At 44.5% G+C, this 25,913-nt stretch overlaps 1 protein-coding gene across 3 annotated transcripts in view; it reads left to right on the plus strand.

Annotated features, from left to right (window-relative positions):
• Positions 1-23,528, plus strand: part of ESRRB (estrogen related receptor beta) — a 134,019-nt gene extending 110,491 nt beyond the window's left edge. For all 3 annotated transcript variants that reach the window (XM_057377343.1, XM_057377179.1, XM_057377260.1), the window contains 4 exons: positions 4,581-4,691; positions 5,295-5,456; positions 10,926-11,195; positions 17,380-23,528. In XM_057377343.1, coding sequence (XP_057233326.1) covers positions 4,581-4,691; positions 5,295-5,456; positions 10,926-11,195; positions 17,380-17,624 — 788 coding nt within the window. In that variant the 3' untranslated portion in view covers positions 17,625-23,528. The remainder of the gene's footprint in view (positions 1-4,580; positions 4,692-5,294; positions 5,457-10,925; positions 11,196-17,379) is intronic.
• Positions 23,529-25,913: the final 2,385 nt, after the last annotated feature.

Consider the following 25,913-nt stretch of genomic DNA (forward strand, 5'->3'; position numbering starts at 1 on the left):
TSCATCTCTGTTGGCTACAGAGCACCACCTCAGCTCAAACTCTGGGGGAGCGAGCAGGCTATGTTGGTGTGGAAACTGCAGCTCAAGGATTAGGTGGGCAGTGGACACTGGCCCTGGCTAGTGTATCAGGGAAGCTCAGCAAAAGCAGCCTTTTGCCCTGTTTCCTTTGGTTGTGTCCTTAATGGACTGGACACATACTATACCATGCAAACCCTGCAGCTTGGCTCCTCTGTTAGCTCTTTTGGCAACATAGATCTTTCTGTTCCTATCAATCCATGGGCATGTGATAGGACTTGATAGAAAGTGAGGTGAGGCTGGTAATTTGACACGACAGCTGATATTGGGCCTCAACTGCATTTCCCACAGGCCAGGGCTTAGCTTCACAGAGCTTTTAAGAATATTTTTAGTCCCCAGAAAATAAAAGAGAAACTAAACCTGACTCTTGTGTGCTGTCGCCTCTGCATACTCGGCTATTTTTACTTCCGACAGTCTCGGCCTCGGTCCAGCTTTTAAAAAAAGCTGGAATTATTTTACTTCCATTAAGAAAAAAMCCCCAAGGCCTGATGTTATCAAGTCAGTAAGGGGACATCTGATCCCAAAGTTGTCGGGCAGACGTCTCTCCAAGGGGCATGTCAGAGAAATGCAGGGAGCTTGAACGATCAGCAGATCAGCTCTCCCACTGCAGAGGCTTGGTGCTGGCACAGACCTCTCTGCAAGAGTGCTTGGAACACGAGTGGCACCCACAGGACACTTAGAAAACTGACATCCCATCCCAGGCAGGATGCTGAGCTGAGAAGTCCTGCACAACTCCTGGCCCTGACCTTCTCCCTGCAAGGTCAGAGGGRCTTGGGCAGGCAGGGGAGCTGACAATAAGCTGCTGGGGAGCTGGAATTCAACCCCTGCGGCAAACACCAGGATCAGCTCCATGGCTAGGTCAGATGAGGTGCCCGGACTCTTATGCAGGGTCTCTCAAAAGGTAACAAAATTCAAYGAACAGCAGCACTGTCTTGCAATACAGGGCAGTGAGGGGAGAGGGGATGTTTCCAGAAGAGATGGCCTTCCTTTGAAGGAACTGCCAGCAAGGTAAGTTATCAAGGGGTGATACTTTCCCAACTTTGCCCTATAGTGTTGCATCTCACCTCCTTGCTGACCCAAAGGGAGGTCCAGGAGTGCCTGGTAGTGACATTTTTGTAGGATGAGTGCCTTCTCTCCTTTGAACTAGCCAGTTGTGGTTCATGTGAGAATAGGGTTTGTGCAGGAGCTGGAGCAGGACCTTCCCAGSTTTCTTTTGCTGCTGTCTTGTTGTGAGGCTGCAGTGCCAAATCCTGTGTAAGTCTTCATCATGGACCAGCTGTATCTCATATGTGGCTGCTGCACCTTGCAGTTAATGCTCAGGTGGCTGCACAGGCAGTGTAAACCTGCCTTGTGATCACACCGTATCTGCCACTCAGTCTTGCTTTCCTTTCCCTTCTCCTTACACTGTCTCACCTCCATTCATGTCCCAGTTTACATCCCCCTCCATTTCTTCTCTGCTCAGTGTTTTCCTTCACGCTGCTTCTCTGAGCTCACCCACCACACCTCCCCACTCCATTTTAATGTCTGTCCTTTAGTGTCCCTCTCAGACCTGCACTGTAACCAGCCTGCCTGTCTTAAAATTAACCACAGAGGAAATCAAGTAGAGCAGCAGGCATTAACCTGAGTACCTAAGTACCACAGCTATGATTTTAAGCTAAGCCCTTTCCTTCCATCTAGATATGACCCCTTAGGCTTCAGATCTTTGTGAAAAGGATCTTACCATAATGCTTGTGTCTGGAGTGTCACAGTCAGGGACTTGGGGGTTAAAATGTTGGGTTTTTTTAGTACACATGGGTCACTGCACGCAGCAGCTGGAGCTGGATGTGCCATGTAGGGCTCAGCCTGTCCACCAGGCTCTGCAGCTGGAGCAATGATGACAGCATAAAAGAGTGGCTCTGCAAGCACTGAATGAAAATACTTGCCTCAAGGAGTGTCACACAGGAAGGGGAACAAGAGGAGGACAAACAGTTGTTCAAAATTAACAAGCTGAAGTCCTTGGGCAAACAGACCTCTATCTGCTCAGTGAGGGAAGGAGGGATGGAGGGTAAATCTCTCTGCGTCTTTCTTATCTTTTTTTAATGCACTTAAGTCCCTTGTGTCCTTATAATCTGATTGAGGGTCCCTAATACTGCTGCAACCTGTGCAGCCATCCCTCTGCCAAGCACTGGAGGATGGCATGCTTCTCCTTGGGAGGAGGAAACAGGCTCCTTCCCCTGTTTTCTCCCCATTTCTCCTGGTTTCCCCTCTCTGCTGCTTATCAGACTGCACAGTGAAAGCATCCTGGAGGGCTGTGTGTTGTTTTCTGCTGGGCCAAGAATGGTGTCTCACTCCCTCTCTCCCCCTGACCACTGGTGCGAGGGAATGCACCCACCTATGACCCTTATCTGGGAGGGTCCTGGGAAGCTGGGATTCAGTCCTGAAGTCTTGTAGCCCGTTCTGGATTCCTCTATAATCTTTCAACTGTGTATTCCTAAACCTTTTAATTTTCATACCTGGTTGGTTGGTTTACTGGCATTTTCTGTAATTTGTGTCTCTCCCTTCTTTCCTGGCTTATAGGTGTCATTCATTCAGCAAAGGATGGAATAGAGGTCTTCATTTATAAGAAACCAGGGCACATTTATAGAGGGAAAGAAATCATGGATATAAATGAAAATTTCCTGCTTCATCCAGTACTTTATTAGTGCTGTTCCTCAGGGATCTCCCTAGATAACCTCAGGTCTGGGATTCCCTGGCTGTCCTTTTTGAAATTGCTCTCTGGAGTGTGTTTAGGCTCCAGGGAAGAAGTCTTGCCCCCAGGCTACCTGCCACTGGAAACGGAGGTAAAAGAAACAATACCGTGTAATGGAGGAGAAAGGTGGTACTTATGCTTAGGGGTGTCAGTGAATTCTCCATACAGAGTCAGAAATAGAAAATGGGGCATGGGAAAGAAATTACTCAGTATGACCAGAGTTCATCTATATCAGCTTCGTGCCTTTATCTCCAGCTTCAATATCTGCTGTTTYCCCATAGCAGCTACCTGCAATAGCAGTTCTCTTGCTCTGTAGAGCTCCATGCCTGMTCATTCCTGCTTCTCCTGCTCAATGGGAGATATTGCTGCCAGACTGAGTGTTGTTGGCCTGGTATTCTTGCTGTTTAGGGGGCCAGCAGTTGGTACTATTTGTCAGTCAAATTGTTCTGGTGCTCCAGCCATGAAAAGTATCAGGATCTAGATRCTGTTGCAAGTAGCGGTTTCAGGTGGTGCTGGTTTGAGCATTACAGTAAAAGCTTTCTCTTTTCCCTAACAAAGCAAGCAAACATAGTATTAAATGCAGTGTGACARATATGCCTCCTTGTAGGGTAGACTGCAGGTTTTCTCAGTTGTTCAAAAAGTGTCACTTCAAAACTGATGTGGAGTGTTTGCTTTTAGTTGTTTGTGTTTATGTAGTGGTATAATTGCAAAATATTAATGGCTTAATGTGATTAGTAAGTGTATCACATAATTGGTTCCCATGATCAGACTAGATAAACTCCTGTGTGTTTCTAAGGAAGTACTCGTACAGTGTAAATACAAAATTTTATTCTAATAAAATGCTCCTACATTTACCTTGAAAGATTTTTGTTTTCCAAAGCTGTTTCTCCCATCAAGACTGAATTACTCCAGTTTCACAGACTGATTATCAGAGACCATAWGGCTGGTCAGAAATAACAGACAACTCCACAAATATCTATGGGGKTTTTTTTTTAAGTTTCTTTTTAAGATTCTATTTTGTACTAATAGAACAWTTTAGTTGCTGTTTGTGGTCTATTGATGCTGCTATGGTTTTTTTGCATGGTGACAATCACTGGTACTTCGCAGCCACTGGGAATAGTTTTCAATGTGCAATTTCCAATTTGATTCACTGTATTTTGAAAGAGCTGCAACAAATTCTTCAGTGTCTCCCTACTTCATCTCTATCATTGCTCTATTGTAGTTGAGGTTGTTTCTATTTATTTGGATTCTACTTTTATTACAGTTGCCTTACTTGATCAAGGCTGAAACATCTTTGTTGAATTCATAGTTCATTATCTGTTTGCTATAAGTCACCTTTTTTCAAATATAAACACTGAGAGGTTACAGAACATTTAATTTCTCATTTTTAAAAACAATCTAAAAGCTTATTTTTATAACTGCAGGTTTGATTGACATTTAAACTCTTACTTTTTAAAAGCAGGATCATCTAGAGGGCATTGAGGTGTGAAGCTTTTCATTTGTCCATCAGATTGATAGTGAATCAAGAGTTTGAATGGGTTAATTTCTGTCTTCATTAATGTTTTGAATAAAAGTAAAGCTCAGAACAGCATGCTTAGAGCTGAAGGCAGTCTAGCTGGTACTGAGGTTGCTGGGYTCAGCTGAGATCTCAAGTGTTTGGGAGAAGGAAGCTCCCTGGAGTGTGGAGAACATCTTACTTAGCAAATTTTAGCATCTGCATGTCAAGATTCCGTAAGGCACTAAGGAATCATGAAGACATTTTTGGTTTCACCTGCAGGTGTTCGTCTGGACCGAGTCCGTGGAGGCCGTCAGAAATACAAAAGGAGACTGGATTCTGAGAGCAGCACTTACCTGAGCTTACAGATCCCTCCCCCAGCTAAAAAGCCATGTACGTATTGGTCTTGAATTGTGGTCCTTTGAGCAGCCACTGTATTTCTTTTCATTCCCAGAAGGCATAGTATAGCAGTTGTCACTTCTGATTCCTGTATCAGTCAATTATTTTCTGATGGTCAGAGAGTAGAGGTAGATTAGACAGGCCTAGGTACAGCTGGGGTGCTGTATTCATTGTACCTAGGGTTAAACACCAGACATTTCCTAGGAAATTATGTAAATCCATTTAGTGACATTCTGATCTTTTCCTTTACCCAAGCTATGTTAATAGAATCAGTCCCATGCTGATTTCTCTCTTCAGTACTACCCATAATTCTTTAAACATTTCCACATTCCACCAACTGTTTGCTTGTACCTCCTTCCCTCACTGGACCTACCTGAGACAGTGGCTGACAACATCACGGCAGCTTCCTGCTTTTGTCATCCCTGTGCAGAGCTGGATTGGCATAGGCAGATCACTGCAGCTTGTGCAGCTGTCGTGTGGTTTTCTGTTGTGACCAAAACTGTAACTGAGGTCTTACGGCTCTATAGTCACATTTTATCCCAGGAGGGTCCACYTTTTGTTATGAGAGATACAACAACTTCTCCTTTAAATGTGCAGTGACTAAGATCGTCTCCCACTTGCTGGTGGCTGAGCCAGAGAAGATTTATGCCATGCCTGATCCAACCATGCCSGAGAGTGACATCAAAGCCCTGACAACCCTCTGTGACCTGGCAGACAGGGAGCTGGTCGTGATCATTGGCTGGGCAAAGCACATCCCAGGTAAATGGGGAATTACAAGGGTGTAAGCATGAACAGCAAAGGGAGCTGTTATTTATCTCTGTGCTTATCAGTTTTGGCCTCAACCAGGACTTTTCCCTATAATGATGGGTGGAAAGTACTGTCACAAAAAACACTCAGGAAAGCTTGGCATAATGGACTTGTCACCGAACAAATCCCATTGCAATAGACAACATGCTACTGCCAGTGAATCTTGAGGCTCCTTTGCTGACAAATAATGAGGACAACTTATTAGCAGTGTGACTGACCTTGGAAGGTTCTCTGACTATACCCAGCGTGTGTCTGTGTGATTGAGTGACACCACAAGTGTCCACCACCTGCAGGTAGGATGGACCGAGGCTGAAGGAGTAGATATGGCCCTCAATGGAGTTCTGGGAACAAAGATTTGGACTGGGAAGGGAAAATGCTCCCCTCTCTCTAGTCGCTTTCTGACCCCACCAGAAACAGATAGCTTGGATTTGTGTGTGGAGAAGGCTAGCCAGGGAACTTAGGGGATATCCTTGGGATTTACAAGACTGCTTTCCAAAGATTGCTTCAGACATTCACTATAAACAGCTCATTAAATCTATAAACAGCTCACTTCAGCCATCTCCTGCCTTCTGTCCCCTTTCCTTGTGTCAGGAGAATATACAAGGCTCTGATACAGGATCATGAGATTTATTGCATGCTGTCTATGGCTTCCACTGCATGGGTCTGTGTTCTTTTGCTTCCCTTCTTGGCTACAAGTWCTTCATTGTTTGATGAAGTATCTTAACGTGAGTCATCAGGCAGTTAGTTCTCCCACGTATTTTGTTTCTGTTGCTTCCCTTTTGGCTTTTTAGTAGCTGCTCCTCTTTTTCCAGAGAGAGTATTTCTCGTGGGACTTGAGGGTTAATGGTTTTCTGGGCTATATGGAATACGGATTATTATGAGATGGGACTATGAAGTCTGAAGAAACTTTTCAGGACAGTATTTCTGAGTAGAGGTTAATCTTGGTGGTGCCCTTCTTACATGAGATCTGCCATATCTGCAGGGATTATACCCATCACTAGTGCTGGAATCCATCTGGGCCTGATTCATCACGAGTGGGGTTACAGTGGTGATTAGGGAACTCAGCCTGGATTGCTCTACTAACCCAATACCTGGGGTGTTATCAGGAATGGCTTTAATACAGTTAGCTGCTATGGCTGTCCAGTGAGGTGCTCTTGTACACCCCTCTAACCTTGGCTATTTCTGTTCATACAGAGTGCCCTGCTGTAGTTTCCTACCTTGTGGCTGCGGGATGAGCAGAGCACTATAGAGTTTTCCAGCTTTGCAATGGTCCCACAACAGTAGTAGATATTGCTCCTGCACTGTGAAAGGGGCTCTTCATCTCCTTTCTGAATTTAGGATATCCCTGCCCATTATCTCAATTTTCTTTGTGTATTTTCCTCTCCTGTTAAAGGCCCTGCAACACAGTAACAATCACACTACTCTCAGCCTGGCACAGTTGAGACCAGCAGCAGTATTTTATAACTGGACTGTGCACAGGCAAGAGCTCAAGGATTTCCATAAGAGAGCAGTACTGAGAAAGAAAGATAATAAAAGACAGTTCATAATAATGGAACAAAATACTCTGTTGTTCTGCAACAAGTATGAAACATACTGAGTTATGCAGCAAGGGGGCAGAGCAGGGCAGGGCCAGGAGCCTGCCAGGTGTCTAAATTTCTGCCTTCCAAGAATTCTGAACAAAACATGACATTGTTTTCTGTGTGGATAAACTCTTGGTCAGAGAAGGATGGAGAAGGGAGCAAAAGTCACATATGCCTGMCTTGTATTCACACTGGAATTAGTAAAGAAAGGTGTGATGTTAAAGTCATACCAACCCTGAAGAATACCAGGTGTCAACACAAATTTCTACCCCATGGTATTAGCAAATAAAATCAGTAAAACTTAAACACAGTCTCCTATGATAACAATAAATCATCATTTAATCGTGTTTAGCAAGTGTTATTAGCTCTATTAGCTCATGGCCCTATTAGCCGTGAGCTCAAAAACCACAGCCAATGTGGAGTTGCTCCCTTCTCTATGAGGCCCCCTCCCCACTACTCACCCTTCCCCCATGCAGATGTCTTGGAACAGCATCCACCTTCTCTTCTTGCTTTGATGCAGGGTGACAAGACTTCTCTTGAGGGGTGACGATGAAGGCTCTCCCAGGGTAGCTGTTGTGCTGTTCTCAATCAGGAAGACGTTAGTACTAGCACAGAGTGAAATATGGCAAGTGGAGTGACAGCAGCTGTGTCTGGAGTGGCCTCAGATCCTATAATTACATCTCCTTTTATTACCTCTGCTAATGGCCCTCCAGGATGACAGAAATGATAATAAATTAACAGATTATGAACTCCACTTGCCACAAATTATGTGACTTTTTTTTTTAAATTCTGGGAGCTCCCACTGCCAAACCACTGAAATAATAATAAAAAAAAGTAAAATTTAAGAAAATCAACCTGAATGTCACATCAGCTATTGCAAATAAAGCCGCTTTTCTCAAGCTGCACCTGGGAAGGAGGGAAACGTGCATGCACTGCTGCAGAGGCAGCGGTGCATTAGGCATCTTCCAGGGTCAGACTTGAGAAAAGCAGCAAGAAACAGATCACTGAGGGCATTTTCTGGATGCTGGGCCACCAACAGCTCAAGAATGCAAAACAGTTGGATTCTAGCAATTCCTGGGAGCTGTGATATGACAGAAAATTTCACAACTATAGGTTCGTCAGTGTTATAATCCTCAGTGTTATAATCCTATAAGAGCAAGCCTGTGATTTTGGCCAGGTTCAAAAAGCCAGGTGAAACTAATATTTACTTCTCTTATCTCAACTCCTACAACTATGAGAGTTGTATGATCTTCCCTTTACTGCAGTGATTCAGGGACAGTGCTTTAACCCTTGCACCCCACGTGTGTGAACACTGCAGGAAAAGGGTCCCAATGCTGTCAGACATTTCAAGTCCAGGCTTGACACCACAGCACTCCCTCTTCCCCCTCACCTGCTGGCGCTGGAGTTGTTGGCTACCTGGGAGTGCTTCTGCCAGGGGCTTTCCCCGGTGGGTGGGGCAATTGCAGCTGGCTCTTCTCTTCTTCTTGGCAAAGGGTAAAGTACGGCATCTCCTGTTCTCACTTGCCACAACAGCCCCTGGGAAATGACAGTTAATAGAGATGCTGGGTGTACAAGCTGCTGCTGGGGTTAAATGAATTTTTCTAGTTTGTTCAGTAGCAGAAAAGTATGAGCCATGCCTGTCTACTACATGAGGAATTTACTGTTTCTCAATCTTTAAGAAATTTTGTTGGCAGACTGCAGTGAGTGAGGCAATGGTGTCACCCCTTTTGTAATCCATATGGGGAATGAAGATGCAGAAACGCCACGTGGCTGATCTAGAAAATGGACTTAAGGCAGCAGCCTAAATGCTGGACTTATCTCCATGGTCAGAGCTAGCAGAGGGGTGACCAAAGGAGGGATCTCAGGTTCTAAAGAGTGGAACAGTGGCTATGCACCTTCACCCCCATCTCAGGGCTAATCTCATCAGTTCCCTGCAGCAGGCAGAGCTGGGGAGACAGGATCCTAAGCAGCAGCCTGCACTTGGACTGAGTCAGAAGGGCTGCAATCCAGAGCAGCACCATTCTGGATGCAGGGCAGGATGGCAGAAGGTAAAGGCACCCACCCCCCAGCCTGAGCAAGAGGTGGGGTCCATCAGGGCTGTGTGGAGCACAGGCTGTGCTGTAAGGAATCAGTCTCACAGCCATGGAGCTGGATTTGCAGCTCCTCTCTGCAGTAGCCTGGCCTCCTCTTTAGCTGTTCCCTCTGGCACTCCTCCCCAATGGTTTATTGATTCTTCCCTCCCACCCACTGCTCCCCTCAGACCTTGCACACACAGCACGTGACAGCTGATTGGTATCTGTTAATTAATGTGGCCTGGGGCCTCTTTTCTATTCAGTGGCCTGATAAGGGAAATTGGATGTCCAAGGGCTGCCAGGCCATTATCACCCTTTGCTTCCCCTGGCAACACAAACACAAAACATGGCGTGGAGATAAATAAATACTACTAACCCACCCTTCTGCCGTCCCTTCCCTAGCTGAGATAGTGCAGATAGAAAAAGAGATCCCACAGTCAGTCAATATAGCAATCATCAGCTCTTTTGTTAATTGCCAACTTGATAACAAGAGAAATCAAATGATCATCATGGTGGCGGGCTACGTAGGCCCCGACGAGGGGTCAAGAGCTGTGAGCAGAAAGGGATGTGGGATAAAAAAGTCCAGCTGAGCCTTGCATGCAGCCAGAGGAGCTGGGAGGCTTCTGCACAGAGGCTCGTAAGTTCATAGATCTCTTGGTGGTCTCCAAGGCTTCAGTTCATCTGGAGAGAAAGCCAGCTGGGAAGGCTRGTGGAGCATCACCCTCCCAGCTGAGGGTGCCCGGGTGTCCCATGTTCTCACAGCCCCAGGAACCTTCAGAAGCAAGGGGATGCCAAAAAAGTACAATTTCTGCCTTTCCATGGTGGGCAAAAGCTTGACATTCCTGTTTGTAATGACTGTTAGAGTGCGCATCTCCCAGGATCTTCATGATCTGGCCTTCAAGGGTACCTGCTATAGAGCRTGTAACGACAATTTTCCTTCCCATGCACTTCTTTTTCCCACCTTGAAGAGGACATTGCCTCTGTGTTTCATCCTCTCCACTTGCTCAAGTGGACTCTGGGGCTGTCTCTGGATGGAGCTTGCTCTTTCTGTATTGTCAAGAATATTTGGTTCACTGGTGGGTGCTGGTTCCATTGCTACCAGATTTGGCTATGATTTAGGTACTTGTATGGCACCATAAACATATTTTTATCGCTGGGTAGGGCTGTAGACAGACCTGCTKGTATGGAGATCAGAGTGTGATGAGGAATAGAAGAGGATTCTGTTCACAAATATGTTCATTTTTGAACACATTTTGGTGCTTTGTTGTGGCAGGATTWTTTCTCATGTTTGCTAAAATGTGAGATGGTAATATATTTGCAATTCAGGCCTGTGTCATTCTGTCCTATCCCATTAGAAGCCCTCTTTGCTGCTGTCTGGGGTGCTTTGCTCTTTTTTCAGCTGGGCAGACTAAATGGGCTGCACTACAGTGAGCAAGGCGACATGGTACAAAACAGTTGCTGCTATGTAAGAAGCAATGGTCATTGAAAAGATGTTGTCACCAACCTTGGGTTGCCATAAATGCAATCAGAGCAGCAGAACTCCTGTTTGAGGCTGTGGGTGATTGCTACAAAAGCAGGGACATTTTTGTGAGGTTTTTTTTGTTTGTTTTTGGGTTTTTTTGGGGGTTTTTTTTTGGTTTTTTTTTTCTTTAAAGCAGCAGGTCAGTAGCAAGGGTGCATGGTTGGAATCCTAGGGAAAATAAGGATCCTTGTCTTCTAGAGGCTCTGCTGCACACCCATTTGACCTTGCTTGTCTTTTGCCCTGTTAGGGTTCTCCAACCTCTCCCTTGGGGACCAGATGAGCCTTCTGCAGAGTGCCTGGATGGAAATTCTCATCCTGGGCATTGTGTATCGCTCCCTGCCGTATGAGGACAAGCTGGTCTACGCTGAAGACTACATAATGGACGAAGAGCACTCTCGTCTGACAGGGCTGCTGGAGCTCTACCTGGCCATCCTACAACTGGTGCGCCGCTATAAGAAGCTCAAGGTGGAAAAGGAGGAATTTGTCACGCTCAAAGCTCTGGCCCTCGCCAACTCAGGTACGGCCCTGGCCCAGCCAGTCTTGCAACCAGGGATTCAAGGCTCATGCTGTTATTTGATCTGGGAGGAAACTAGAACCTGCTGTCTGAGTCTCTTTGCCTGTATCATGCAACATTCCCAAAGCTCCTCTCTTTCCACAGAGCAGGGCCCAAGCTGGAAAGCAGGAAGAAATGAGGCTTCCTGCTGCTACAGCCTCAGCTGTGCTCTGACTCTGTGGTAGGGAGTGGAACCAGACAGGAACMGACTGGTTGCTGGTTTCTGGCAGTAAAAAAGGGTGTGAAGGCCTTTTCCAATAGCAAGCCAACTCCAGTGCCATGAGTTCAGAAAAGGGATGTCAGCCACACTTGCATCCACCTCAGCAGTGTTGGTCAGATACCACAAACAGGGAAACCCTGGTCCCAGTTTCAAAAAGTTTTGAGGTTGTAGTTACCTGGCTCTGTCCTGGAGATGTTTACCAGAGACACTGAACTGGGACCAGAGGCATTGAACACACTCCTTTAACTGGGAGACAGTGTGGATATAGATTACAGCTCCCAATCCAGCAGGCTGCATTGTACCAAAGCCAGGCAGGCACATATTAACTCAGGAGTCCCATCTGAAAKGGAAACTGCTGAATCTACTGCGTGACAAGGGCTCCCTCTACATCCCCTGAGTCTCATTGTCTCATATCAGATCTCTGCCAAACCTGCATCATGCAGGTCGCAGAATTCACCCTTGCAGCCCAGCCCTGGAACCAGTACCATGCTTGGCTAAAGCCACTTTACAGAAAAGCATCAAGGGAGAAGCTGGAAGGATTAAAAAAAAGGGAATCTACACCTTGCTTGGTAGCTGACTCTAATAATTAATCATTCTCTCAGTTTAAAAAAAAAGGCACCATATTTAATGTCTGTTTGCCTGAGCTCAGCCTCCAAAGAGTCGTCTTTCCTGAGCTGGATCCTATGACTCCAGGTCTTTTTATACCTGGCAGGTTGACATGACAAACTTCCTGTTCCATAATTGCATTCCTTGGCTATGGATATATTACTTCAAGTGTAAGGATGTGGTCCAAGATTCTATAAGGCCTAAACTCACCATTTTACACCATTCTGTTCCTCTTTGCCATCCATGCACTTCTTAGCAGTAGCAATTTAAAAGAAAAAAAAATTCCTTGCAGCCCACTGATAAAAATTTGGAGTAGCAGTTGTTATTTTTACTGTTCCTTGTGGATTTTCACTAGAAAACTCCTTCTTCAGGGATGATTCATCACTGATGGCTACTGTGAGATCTGTCATCTAGCCAGTTACTAATCAATTGAAAGTGTTCTTTATTGATATTGCATAGTGCTAATTTTTTAATGAGAATGTCCTGTGGTCCTAAGCCAAGTGCCTTATAAAAACCTAAGTCTATTATATTTGTGCAGTTAACTTTATCAACCAAACTTGTAATCTCATCAGAGAATGAAATCAAGTTTGTTTGACAAGACCTCTCTTCCCAAGTATCATGTTGACTGGCAGTASAATCACAGAATCATTTATGTTGCAAAAAACCTTTAAGATCACCAGTTCCAACTGTTAACCTAATACTGCCAGGTCCACCCCAAAACTATGTCCCTAAGTGTCACATTTACATGTCTTATAAGTGCCATCTTATTAGTCTTAATTGAATGTCACCATTATATTTTCCTTTATTTTTTCCCTGGTTCACATCAGTCTAGCATAGAAATTGTCAGATGAGACCTAGAAAATATGTACATCATTTCCCAGTCATCTTGAATTTCTTAAAAATACTGAGTTRTTAATCATTAATCTACTCTAGATGCCACTTAGCCAGAAATTTTAGAACTCTTAACGCCAAGTTATCCAGCTCTGCTGATTTCTGTGAAGTTTGTCCTAATAGTGCTAATATCTTTTTGCATAAACAATAGACTATGCATCATCTTCATATAACACAGGTATAAAGTCTCTCTTTTCTAAATAAGATAGAAATACTCACTGAGGATTTTTGTCTACTCTGCACTGCTATTAACAGTTTAATCATCTAMGGGTGAAAAAAGCCCCCCTGAAAATGATAATTTTTCTTCTGTTTCTTAAATATTTATAAAACTTCTTTACTGTCCTTAGTCCTTCCAGCCACGGCTTTTCCTCTTATGTCCTWCATTTCCCTTGTCGATTTTCTGCACTTCACAGCTTTGTTCCCCTTTTCAATGTCTCATGTATCGCTTCTTTAGTTTTAATTGCTGCCTTCACTTTGCCACTGAACCAGGATGGGCGCATGGCCAAGGCTAGACTCTCTCATCTGTGCAGTGGTGGCTTTTGGTGATGCAATCAACTTGTTAAAAGAACCAGTCTACCAGGAGRGTCACAGAATTAAACAGGACGAAGAGCTCCTCAGAGAGGCTGAAGWGCTAAGGTAGCAGCTGTGACAGAAGTGCCACACTGGGATATTTACCTGGCCCATGCTGTGGACACTGCTGTCGAATTCTTCACAGTGCGACAGAAGCACTCTCTGCTGTTGTTGCTCACTGTGCTTTTAGGACTCAGCCCAGACTAAGCCTTATGAGAGTCTCTATGAGGAGTGCAGTAACAGTGAACAAAGAGCAGAACAACCAACACTCATCAGATGCTTTGGGGCTCTCTTTCCAATGTAGTGGAGTAAAGAAACCAAGGTAAGCGTCAGGACGCACAGGCCAAAGCATGTTCTCAGATGGATGGAAAAAAACAGTCTGATTTCACTGGTTTCTCCTAGTGCTGCTAGAAGTGTAGCTATGTAGGAACATAATCCACAAAAATCCTGCTTTGCTATTTGTRCTGAAAGATACAAAAGTAAAGCATAGGATTTTGTTTTTCATGTACTTAAAGCTTTTCACCACACACAGAAGGAAGCTGGAACAGGACAAGTGCATTTTTCTAATGAAACTTAACATCAARCCTTCACATTCTTTTAATGCCAGTTATTGTTCTTAGTGTATTTTTGACATAGATAAACKTACAGAGCCTGCTTGCATGCAAAGAGCTGATTCCTGAAACAGTAGGAAAGCAGTTTGGGCCAGGCTTCAGCTCCCTTAGATCAGAGGTAGGTCTTAAAGATGAAYACCTAGATAAGCACCTTCTTTCTGCCTTTCTTCCCTTATAGATAAATTCTGGGTGTAATTGCTCATGCAATGCAAGTTCTAGGGACTTATGCAGCCCTGTGTATATTGACCTTTTGGTTCTAGGGATTCAAACAAACTAAAATAGAAGTGGGAGCTCATTCACTCTTTTCTAGAGAAGAACCTGACAGTAGGTTGATCTCTGAGTCCTTGATGTGACACACCAACAATGCACCTGCTGGGATTGAAAAAGATAATTCAAGGGTTCTCTGTCTTTAGTAAGTGCATTTTAGAGAGCTGCGAGCTGAATTCTTAATTCCCAGAGYAGCAGCCAAGTTACAGACAATATGATCATCCATTTTTTTGACAGAGTAGAAGTGCTGTAGATCTGATTTGTTACCTTTCTGAATCAGCACTCCATTTTTAAGCATTCCTAGCTCCTCTTAGGAATGAAAACTGATMAACCCACATATTGAGGATCCCTCCAGGTTAGCATACAGCACATGTTCCCTTTAGGACATCCCAGAATGGCCAAAATTTATTTCCCCCGTTTTTCTGCAGTGTTTTTAATGCTAAGATGGAGTGAGCAACATCTGGATTTGGCAAGGGGATGCATAGCAAATTCTGTTCTAAGGGGTCCTGTGAAGCTCCTGCTCCTGTCAGAAGCTGCAAGAAGAGAGTTATGTGAGAAAGCAGTGGGCTCTGTCCATTCTCACACCTGCCTGTGCCATGCCAGCAGTGCTGGAGAAGGGCTCCTGATATGAAGCCTGGCTTCCAGGCCAGCTGACCCTCAGGGACATAGTCAGGCAGCCTGTCCCCACCTCACTGCTCTGATAGCTGTAAAAATTCATAGCTATTGATTTCGTAATTAACAGTTTATCAATGCCATCGACACAAGTTCACTGATGGATTGCAAGGAAATTAATCCTGCAATGTTGTTTTATTTTTTGCAGCCAGCTGCCAATTTTGAGCGGCTTTCAGCAGAGAGTGGTGGAGGTGGGGCAGGCTTTGATCTTTATTTTCCCAGTTCCTCTCACTGTATACATTTAGTTATTTAGTGCTTTTAAGTTCTGTCACCTTACAGAAGCCAGGTGGCAGAAGGGCAGTTTTGGGATTCTGTCTAGTGTACAGCAGCATCAGTATCCAAAAGCAGAGCACCCACCTTGCCCTGAAGCATGGCTCATTGCACAGTAATACTAGCACCCGCTGGGATCTACAAACTCTGACAGGCTGTGATTACTTCTCTCCCTTGTGCCCCTAGCCAGAAGGACATTAAACAGAAAGGAYAGAGGACATTCCAGCTTTTGATACTTCCAGTCTTGAAAATGACCTCCGACTTGGCAGAAAACAGATCCCACTCACTTCTCTTGGATTTTGTATGGAAATTTTTCAGAGGTGCTACCTGGCTGGGAGAAGTTGTCAGACTGACTTGGCAATGTGCTTCTTCCTCCCTACTTAACAGACACAACCTCTGTGTCTAGCTCAGGTCACTGTAATGACCTAGCATCCCTCTTCTGAGCTTCTTTGCCTGGTATCTTGGATAAAAAGGATCAAGAATCTTTCAGCAGGCTTCTTGGGAATACTTCCCTTTAATATCTTCTTAATTAGTGCATTCCTTCTAAACAGCTTATTAAACAGCTTTCTTGCTAGACATAATATTTTCCCAACTGTTGTAATACTTTATAAATCATGCATCATAAATAGCATTTGTACCATAAAGGTATCTTACAAAATTCACAGTCCCTAATTTGTGTTGTGCTCTCCATAAAGATGACACAYGTTTCTAGAGAGATTTTGGCACTTCAGTCAGCTTTCCTCCCCTTCACTGCTGTCACTCTGGGGAACCCATGTCCTCACATTTGTGTTTGTGTGTAAGCTGAGCCAGAGCACTGCCACACTGCAAAGCCCAGGCTGTGGTGGCAGGCGGTGGCATCTACATGTGTGTATGTGTGCTTGCCATACTGTCTCTCTGCTGTTGCTTCTGTTGCCTTGTGGCAGGAATCCGTATCAATAGGTTCAGTATTGATTAAAAGTCTCTGAACCATGAAGACAAGGCAACAGTGTCTCTGGCTCTGTCATGGTTGTAAGAAAGAAGCAAGTATTAGCAAGATGATAAAGGAGAAAACCTTTGGTGATGCTGTGCCCCTCTGCTCTTTGGTGCTGCCCTCTGGCACCGTGACTTAGCTACAAGTTTAGCAGTCCCTGCCTCGACCCTGTTCTGGGTCCTTTACCATCTAGCTACCTTTGCTTCACAGACACACCAAGGAGCCTGCAAACCCTCCTAGCCCCTCCAACAGCTTGTAGGAACCTAACTGGCAGCCTAAGGGAAGAGGCCTTGCAGAAAMTGTGGGTTTCCTCTATTTCAGCAGGAAGCTCCTTGAGCAGCTGCTGTCAGCCTCTGAAAACAGGGTCATATGCACAAAGGTGGGTCTGGCAACACCCTGGGCACACTGGTTGTGACCTACTGGGGCTTTTCTGTCTTGCTGACACCCTGAGCAGCTGCACAGCAATTAGGCAGTTTAGACAGATGAAGCRCTATAGCAGTGTTAATTATTCTTAATGAGATTGCTCCCAAGCGGCAGCACAGCAGCTGCCGCCCCTTGCAGGGTGACTCTCCCCATAAGAAGCATGGAGGGCAAGTGAAAGTGCAAATCACAAAGGACCCGGCCCAACCCCTGCACAGCGTTGGGGTGGCTGGCAAAATGGGCAGCACACAGGGCACAGGTGTCACCCCTGTACCTTACTATCCCAGCACTGCTAGGGCCAACACATCGGGCTGCTCCAAACTTCACAGCAGCAGCAGCACCACACCTGCCAGCAAGTTGGTTTTTTCACCTTAAGAGAGGAACCAAACCAACACCAAGAGCACCCCTCATTCCCCACACCAAGGCAGTGAGGAAACAACAAAACAAAAACAAAATGAAACAAAAACAAACAAACAAAAAAAAAAAAAAAAAAAAAAAAAAAAAAAAAAAAAAAAAAAAAAAAAAAAAAAAAAAAAAGACCCCACAACAACAGATAAGAAGGAAAGAAAACATCTTTAGCTTCAGGACCAGGAAGGATTTCCTTTCTCATGTCTGACTTGCCTGTTTGCTGTCTTTTCTTCCTCACCCCAGACTCCATGCACATAGAGGACATGGATGCAGTGCAGAAACTCCAGGACCTTCTCCACGAAGCCCTGCAGGACTACGAGCTGAGTCAGCGCAATGAGGAGCCCCGGCGAGCAGGCAAGCTGCTCCTGACCTTGCCCCTTCTGCGGCAGACGGCTGCCAAAGCTGTGCAGCACTTCTACAGCATCAAACTGCAGGGCAAGGTTCCCATGCATAAACTCTTCCTAGAAATGCTAGAGGCAAAGGTCTGACAGCCCCAGTGCCAGCCAACAGTGGCCGGGGAACAAACTAGAAACAAAGATGCAGACAACGGAGCAATCCAAACAGCAGCAGCAGCCACCGCCGGCTTTTATCTCCAATCATTTATTATGGAAGAATTATTTAATGTCTATCTGTCGGCGTGACTGCAGAATCTTGTGTACAGGAGGGGGGAAACTTTTAATCAGTCACCTGTTTCTCTTTTTTTCGTTGTTTTCTCTGGGGGAAATACCAGATTATGCTCTTGCACTTGCTGAGGCATCATCAGGGCTCAGCCCCTCTGATCAGTGATGCTCTCAGTGCTGTCCAGGCTGCCTGCTCCCCAGCTCCCTCTGCCAGTTCTGGAGAGGGAGYGGGGACAGAAGCAGGAAGAGAGGAAGAATAGAGTCAATATAAACTTTATCTGCTGGTGTTACGAGGGRTCAGTTAGAAACGGAAGCAGCCACGGTCCTTCTTTGTGTCACCTTTCTGCCTCTTACCATAGAGTAGATGCTCCTTCAGAGAACAACGCTGCTGGACCTCTCCCAAACAAGAAGGCTGCCTCCCAGATTCCTCTAACACTTGTACAWACAGGCCCCACCTCTCACTGGGAAAGATGCTCCTAACTGTGTAAGATATTCTGCAACCTTGTACAGTGTGTCATTATGCCTGGCTAGTCCCTCCCATTAAAAATCCCCACAGGCCCCTGAAGAGGTAGGATGTATGTCCCTGAGAAAATGCAAGCCTTTCCCAAATGGCAAGAGAAAAGAGCCTGATGTTATGCTTCAGTGCTGGGTTGGCTTGATAATCTCTGCATCCTCTCCTATGTGGTGCTAACTACAATTCTTCCACACTTTTCACCCCATAGTGTATCACACCTGCCTCTTCAAATCAGCTGAGTACCATTCCCCACCTGTTCCTTGTGGCAGAGAACACAAGGCTTTGTCTGCATGGTTACTGCCCAAGTATAAATACACCCCAAAACAGATCTTTCCTAGACTTCATTAAAGCTCTTTGGCTCCACAGAGACTTTAGGCTTATTGCCAAATTCTAGTTAGGAATCAAGGGCACTGCTTTTCAGAGGAGGCAGCTCTAGAGCCTGAGAGATTGCTTTTTTGTGGCAGCCTAGGGAAATAAATTAGAGGATGGCATGAAATCCCTGATACTCCAACTACTGTCTTCCCCTGCCTCATCCCATTACCCTCAACAGCAGGAAAAGAGCTACCACAGATTATACCTGGGGCTGGTAAGAGATTCTCTTGCTGATCAGAAAGCAAATACCTGACCTTGAGGTGGTGGGGAAACAGGGGGAATGTTTATTTACTCCTCTTATGTAACTAGGTTCCTGCTGTCTTCAAGCCCTGGTTTAGATCTGCTGCCTATGCCATAGCTGCTGCATTCCCAGTAGCCAGAGAGGAATGTAGGTGACTGAAAAAACTGACTTTTGGCATTCTCTGAAACTTTTTTTTCTAGGTCACTTAGTTTTAAGCCACCTTGAGCTGCCAAAACCTGAGTGTATTGTCTTTTTTTTGTGGTCAGCAGCATGGCAGTAGAGGTAAGAAAAACCTCTGATCTACATTTGAGACACCACCACCAACTCTATTGCCTCTGTTCTTCTCATGCTTCCATCCCTTCCTGGCTTCCCCCGGAGAAAGGTGATGTAGCAGTGGAGTAACTTGCCCTCAGGAGGAAGTCTTCCAAACCAGGGTTGAGGTGTGTGATCAGAGACACTGGGTGCTTGTTTTCTGCTGGAGCAGAATGTCCCAGCAGGGCTGTCAGTGCTGCAGAGCCCAGCCCTGGTGGGTTCAGACACAGGGCTGCTGACTGACAGTGACCTCTCAGCTCTCATAGCCAGCCCACACCTCGTAYTTCAGTTAGCTCCGTTCCATCTCCTGTGAGTTCTTCCTGTGCTGCACAGTCACTCMTTTTGTACTTCATAAAGGAATTGTCTTGCTTCAGGCATAGTAGTAAACCARCAGAGACCTAAGAGGCATTTGGGAGCTGGGGCTCCTTCCATGCTCACAGCAGTAGCGATTACACAGTGGCCTTGTGCTTTGCATGGATACTTGTGCTTCTCTCCCCAGCTCCCTCCCAGAAGCAGCTGGGGAGAAAATGAGAAGCTTTTGGTTGCACTCACAATCCCTGAACCCATCTGTGACTGAGGGACCAAAGTGAAGTGCATGCCACCACTGTAGAGCCAGCTTGCTATGTCCTGCACTCTGGCAGCTCTTTCTGGCCTAAATGCTTTCACAGATGTGCTGGGTTGCATTACCACCCATAAGTTTGACTCACTTGACCACTGCTGCAATCCTGCCAAATCCCACCCAGCTCAGCCCCAGCACATTGTCCCAGCCTCCTGTGCAGAGGTAGTGTCCCAAAATGGGTTGAAAAGATCCTAAGAAGCAACTCTTGCTTTGTTGAGCCTTGCTGTAAAGGTCACTTACACACAAACTCACACCCCACCCCTCAAAAAAAAAACCACCAAAAAAAAACCAACAAAAAAACAAAAACCCCGCCACAAAACAACCCCAAAAGGCTCTTCTAGCTTTGTTGTTTTTAGACTCAGGCCTGCTTTCTTTAACAGGAAACTATCTACAACGCATGATTATGGAGAGCTGCCGAGTTAGCTTCTAGCTCACAGAGACTGCTGGCTGTTTAGATTAGGGCTATGAGATGGAGGCAACTCCTGCCTTGGCAGAGCAATGTAAAAATACCAAATGCATTTTTTCCCAGAAACTTCTTTCTCCATTAAAGCTGCATAATCCTGGAGCCCATCTGAATATTCTCCATTGCTTGAAGATAATATGCAGGGAAATGTTTGCATTGTTTTCTGRAATAGGTTCGGAAGTGAACCAGACAGTACTTAGGGTCTGTTAAACTTCTAAGCAGGAATGCAAACTCTTCCCCAGGAACTGGGACAGAAACACCTGTCTAGATTTAACCCTTAATAGGCTTGTACCATCCTAAATTGGGAAACAGGTYAGGTCTCTTGGGCCCTTCAAACAAGTGCAGGAATCACAATCATCTCTTCCCAGTTACTCTGGTCTGCTGTGTATCACTAGTACTAATCACACTGACACAACAAGGGAGCATTTCCAGCTATGCACTGGGCTGGGATTGCAGAAGAGGGTAACAGTGTAGTCCTCCCAATGCTCTTTGAAGTAGGAAATGAAGCTTCAGCAGCTGCTTACATCTTTGAATGCTCACAGTCTTACAAAAAGGTCTGGGGATGTGGAAGGTGAGACATGAAGGGTTCTGGGTCAGTGCTCTTTATACTGCTCATTTGTAATATAGGAGTAACAGAGTCAGCATCATACAGCTGTCCTTCATGGGGCAAAAGGTGATGGAGCTTGAGCTTTGGGACACAGATAGGCTCTGTGACTCACAGAAAAGAGAAGCAGTAGAGGTAAGTGTATCAGTGATGATAGTGAATAAGCCCATACCAGCAACTATGGTAAAAGCAGCTCCAGCCCCTGCTTTGCACGTGTGGATAACAGAAACCATGTACCTGTCAGCTACTACAAAAGGCAATTCTTCCCAAGTGACCAGCTCTTCTATTTTGGGCACATTCTACTCTGGGAACAGCAGTGTCTGACCTGTAATGCAAAACAAATTTCATGGGGATCAATTAAAAGGTAAATTACCACTCTGAATTTAGGTTTCTGGGGAAACTTGGGCATTACACCTTGCAGCAAAATTGTGAAGCTACAAGAAACGTCCCCACAACAATCAGAACCTTGCAGTATTGCTCATGCTAAGGGGGCATTATTTTTCTCTTTGTAAGCTATGTAATTTTTTTTTAACTATTATAAATATATAAAATAAAACATGCTTCACGAGAAACATGTAAGCAGCTATTAGAGGGGCAAGTAATTGAGGAAGACCCTAGAATGTAACATGTTGAGCTTTTATTACCAATTTGAAGCTAAGAAAACAGAGCTTCCAGTTTGTATCCACAAGCTATAATCAATCATATGGCCAAAGGCTGCTCTGTTGTTCTTGTGGCTGGTTTGCCTGGAGAAGCCAGGGAGAGACAGAGGCTGTGAGAATGATGCAGGGAGTCATAGTCAGTGAAATAAACAGTATCTACTTAACTATTATCTGCTCCTAAAAAAAAATACCAACCTGTTAAATAAATTGTATTCCTGTGGTACAGGTCATTTCAAGCAAAACAAGAAATAAAACACAGAAATGTAAAAACTAATGCAGACAGAGTAATGTTTATTGTGTTTAGAAGCTGCTCTGTTCTGTCCCTCGGGATGCACATGGCTCCACAGAAAAGGTGTGGGGGAAGACATAATGTGTCTGTGTTTCCTCTGGAAGGGCAGAAAACACCCAGCTCTCTCACATAGAAATGCTCATTTCATGTTTTCCCACACAAAAAAAAAAAACTTCTCAGCAAGCTTCTGAGGTTTTGTGAGATGAACTTTGCTGAGGACTTTTAAGACAGGAACTGTTGCCAGTCTCTGCCATGGACCAGTCTATTTCTCCCATCACTTATTTTCTTTCCCTGTTCTGCACTTCAGTGGTCCAAGGAATAAACAGGAGCTAGTGATGAAAAAGCCTTGAAGTTGTTCCAGTGAAAACCAAAACCTCTAATCATAAAATAGACCACTGGCTTAAACCCAGCAGTGACATCATGAATGTTGCAAGCATTACAGCAGCTGCCCAGAGCTTATGAAGTTGATGCGAGTGCTAAAGTCATGGCATTTGCATTGATCTGGTGGTCAGGCAATGCACGAGGGAAAGTTCTTAGTTGCTTGAGAAAGCAGAAATGCACTCTGCTAATTGGGGCAGAGATCTGAGAAACAGGGACTCCAGGTTTTTGCTCTACCTCTGATTCAACTGAACACAGACACCGTCCCACCCTGTTTAAGTACCTCCATCTCCAAAACAGCTCAACCAACACTGCAAAGGTCCTTTTTTTTTGGGCAATGGCACTCACTGGGATGATGCCACAGCTGCCTTCTGGGGAGGAGGTTGTGGCTGAATTAGTGGTGTCCAATAGGAAAGGCCATGGTCTAGAAATGAGCCTGAATGAAAAAACAAGATGAGCACAGAGCTGAAGAGGGAGGTGAAGCATGACAAGCTTTTTCTACACTTGAAACAGCTACTGCCAGCCCCACCAAGAGCAGCGCTCTGTCTGTGATGGACTCAGTCTTGGAACCAGCACAATCCCCTTCCAAGCTCMCATTGGCAGCTCACAGTCACACACAGCCCACCCACACTGCGTCCATAAGTCCTCTGGATGTTGTATCTGTTCACAAAAGGCTTGGATTTGGCCACCTCCATAGGACTTTAAAATGGATCCTACTTCAGATACAATACAACAAAGAAATATCGATCCTTGGCTTTTGGGGTTCTGAAAAATTCCTGTGGCACTGGAGCTRATGATGTCAAGAGATTGGTAAGGGTATCCAGGGGAATACAGAAGCCTGGGCCCCATTCTTCAAACACCSTTTAAGGGCTGTTAACATTCCTTGGTCCCTTACTTCAAATTTTGTCTTCCTCACTGACATTTACTAGGCATCCTTATTTTTCTAGGTGTTTTGAGGCTTTCCTTACTTCGTTTACTAGTGTTCACTCACACTGGAATTTAAAAAAAAAACAAGAGAAGGGGTTGTCTTCATAGTAAACACAAGTAGCATTGGGAGAAACTGAGGCCAACCCTGATATTTTCTCTTACAGATGAGCTTCACAGGAAATACTAGGAAAATATTCTATTTTCTCTGATGAGCTGGGGAGGGAAACAGGTTTCTTGACTAATCAGTGCTGACTTCTCTAAATATATTTCTCTCACCATGTTAAGGACAAGTTTAACTGCTGGGATACATTCTTAAATGTCAAATGTTAAAACATTTGTGCAATAGTTTTTTTGTGGCTGCCTGCACACAAAATAAAAGGAAAAGCAGCAAGAGAACTGTCCCTTCTGACTCAGGCCATTTTAGGATTCTATGATGATTTTTCTTCTTCAGGCCAAGGTATTACACAGGGAATCAAAGCAAACATTGGCTGAAGTACAGAAAACTTTAGTATTCTACTTCCAGTAACAGAAAGCTGGAGAAGCTTGTGTGGTGTGCCTGGCTTTCTTTACAGACATTTTCTCCCATTGCAGCCTTTTTGAAATGACATTATGGGAAAAGCAGAGGACCTGAAGCTGGGGAGCAGGAGGACTAACCTAGCAGTGTGCTGGGGTGGCTGGGGAAGAGTCGCTGAGAAGCAACTGATGTGACTTGGGTTTGAAAATCATAAGGATGGTTCAGGAAAATACATCATCTGATCCAAAACACTGCTGCCAGCTGGCCAAGAACAACAGCCTCCAAAAGAACTGCATCCAGYGAGTCTTTTTTACCTTAGAGCTAATCAGCAGTGAGAGACTTGTCATGCTCCTGGTTTTTATGTTGTTCCTTGCACAAGGCTTTGGCAAAGCTAGAAACTCTTCAGCTCTGAGAGCAGCAGCATCCAAATAATTACGAGTGAAGTCACAGGGAAGATCAGAACTGATCAGAGGCCCAAAGAATCTTTTGCAAGAAAAACAGAAGAAAGACGACAGCTACCAATGACATCACAGATTTGCTAAAGACTTTAGTGCTTTACAGAGCCCTTCATAAATATAATGAGTCACCATGCACCAACTGCAACCATCTCTTGGCAGCACACACAGCACAYGCAGAAACATCTGTGTTGGTTCAGACCACAGACCCACTTAGCCCAGCACCTCTCTCTGCTAACATGGCCAGCAGCAGCTGACCAGAGAAGATGGTAAAAACTTGGCAAGGAGGCATAATTAGGTCTCCCAGCAATTTAAGGATCAAAGGTCCTGCCCAATTTTCCTTACYATTTTCGATCTTCTGTCTCTTGATTTCACCCACAGTAGTTTCTTTTCAGGGAGGAAGTACAGCTGCCAACCTTGCCCCTTCCCTGGATACACTCAGCACCAAATAAGTTAGGAAAATGTGACAATGAGAAAGGCAAATGGCTGCCTTCCACCACCTGATCCTGGTGCTTTAAAAACAAGTACAAAAATCTAATCCCTATCTGAGATACAAAGACATATAGAGACCCCTCTTTCTGTAGCTAGCTACACGCCAATGTACACACCCGTTRCATTGTTTGGTTATGTTTTCATTCAGAACGCTACCGGAGCTCACAATTGCCTTCAAAGTAACTCAGAAACAAGATTAGCCTATTTAAGCCACATTTTCCTACTAATAACAGAAAAACAGGTTGGAATCTTTCCTCATTTATATGGATGCAATCTTTTTCTCTTTTTCATCCACCTGAAAAACAGAGGAAACTAATAACGCACCTGGGCCTTTCTCTGATGTAACYCTTTTATTATGATACAAATGAATGTTTTAAACCCAGGATATTTTAATGCATTCCTTGACTTATTGAACAAAAGTATTTTTTAAAGTATTTCTTCCTATTGCTCAGTAAAAAGCTGATTTCTGTTTAGAAGTCCCAGTTTGCTTAATTCAGAAATACCAAACTCTTACTTCTCTAAGTGCTTAAAATCAACCCACTGACCCTTCTATAAAAAGGCTCAGAAACAAGTTCATTATTTTGATGAATGAAAATATTATCTGTTTCTCTCTGATTTTAAGAAACTGGCATTCCATTTTCAATAAGCTTTATCACACATCCCTGTTGTAACAACAGTTGTTAAATTACAAGAAGCAGGGAAATGATCAGATAAGGAGAAGCTGGGACAGTGTAAACTCAATTCACTTTGCCTAAATTGGAAAGAATCAACACAAAACAAGTCTGCATTTAATCAGTTAGAACAAAGCCCATAAAGCATGTTTTTGAGAGGGGCTAATGTACGCCATATGCCAATTAATTCAAGTGCAATACATAAGTTATAAATAATCTCATTGGAGTCGAGAGTGTTATATTTGGAATGAAAATTRTTAAACTGAAGCCAAAATTACAATCACCTTCAATAATTGCATTTCCAGGATTGCAAATTCTTTTCCTTCGCAAAACTGAAAGCAGTYGATGCAACAAATAATTTTCTATTACCATTTAGATTATTAAATTCAAACACATCAACCGAACTCTTGTTTATATTTTTGTCAGTAGTTAATGCTACTACAAATCAATGATCTTCTGGGTTGGTCTTGGGAAGTATGGTTTCATAAGATATTTTTCAATGTAATGAACCCTTGTAATCAAGACTTGGGTAATCACTTACGTCCCCCATTGGTTTTGTCATTACACCATACAAATTCAGCCGTGTCATAAGGGAGTGATGCTTCCAGCATTAGCACAGACAGCTTTTAGGGGTGCTATCCCCAGCT

This window comes from Malurus melanocephalus, unplaced genomic scaffold, assembly GCF_030028575.1.
Source record: "Malurus melanocephalus ecotype Western Australia unplaced genomic scaffold, MMel_1.1 scaffold_0, whole genome shotgun sequence".
In the NCBI taxonomy this organism is placed as follows: Eukaryota; Metazoa; Chordata; class Aves; order Passeriformes; family Maluridae; genus Malurus; species Malurus melanocephalus.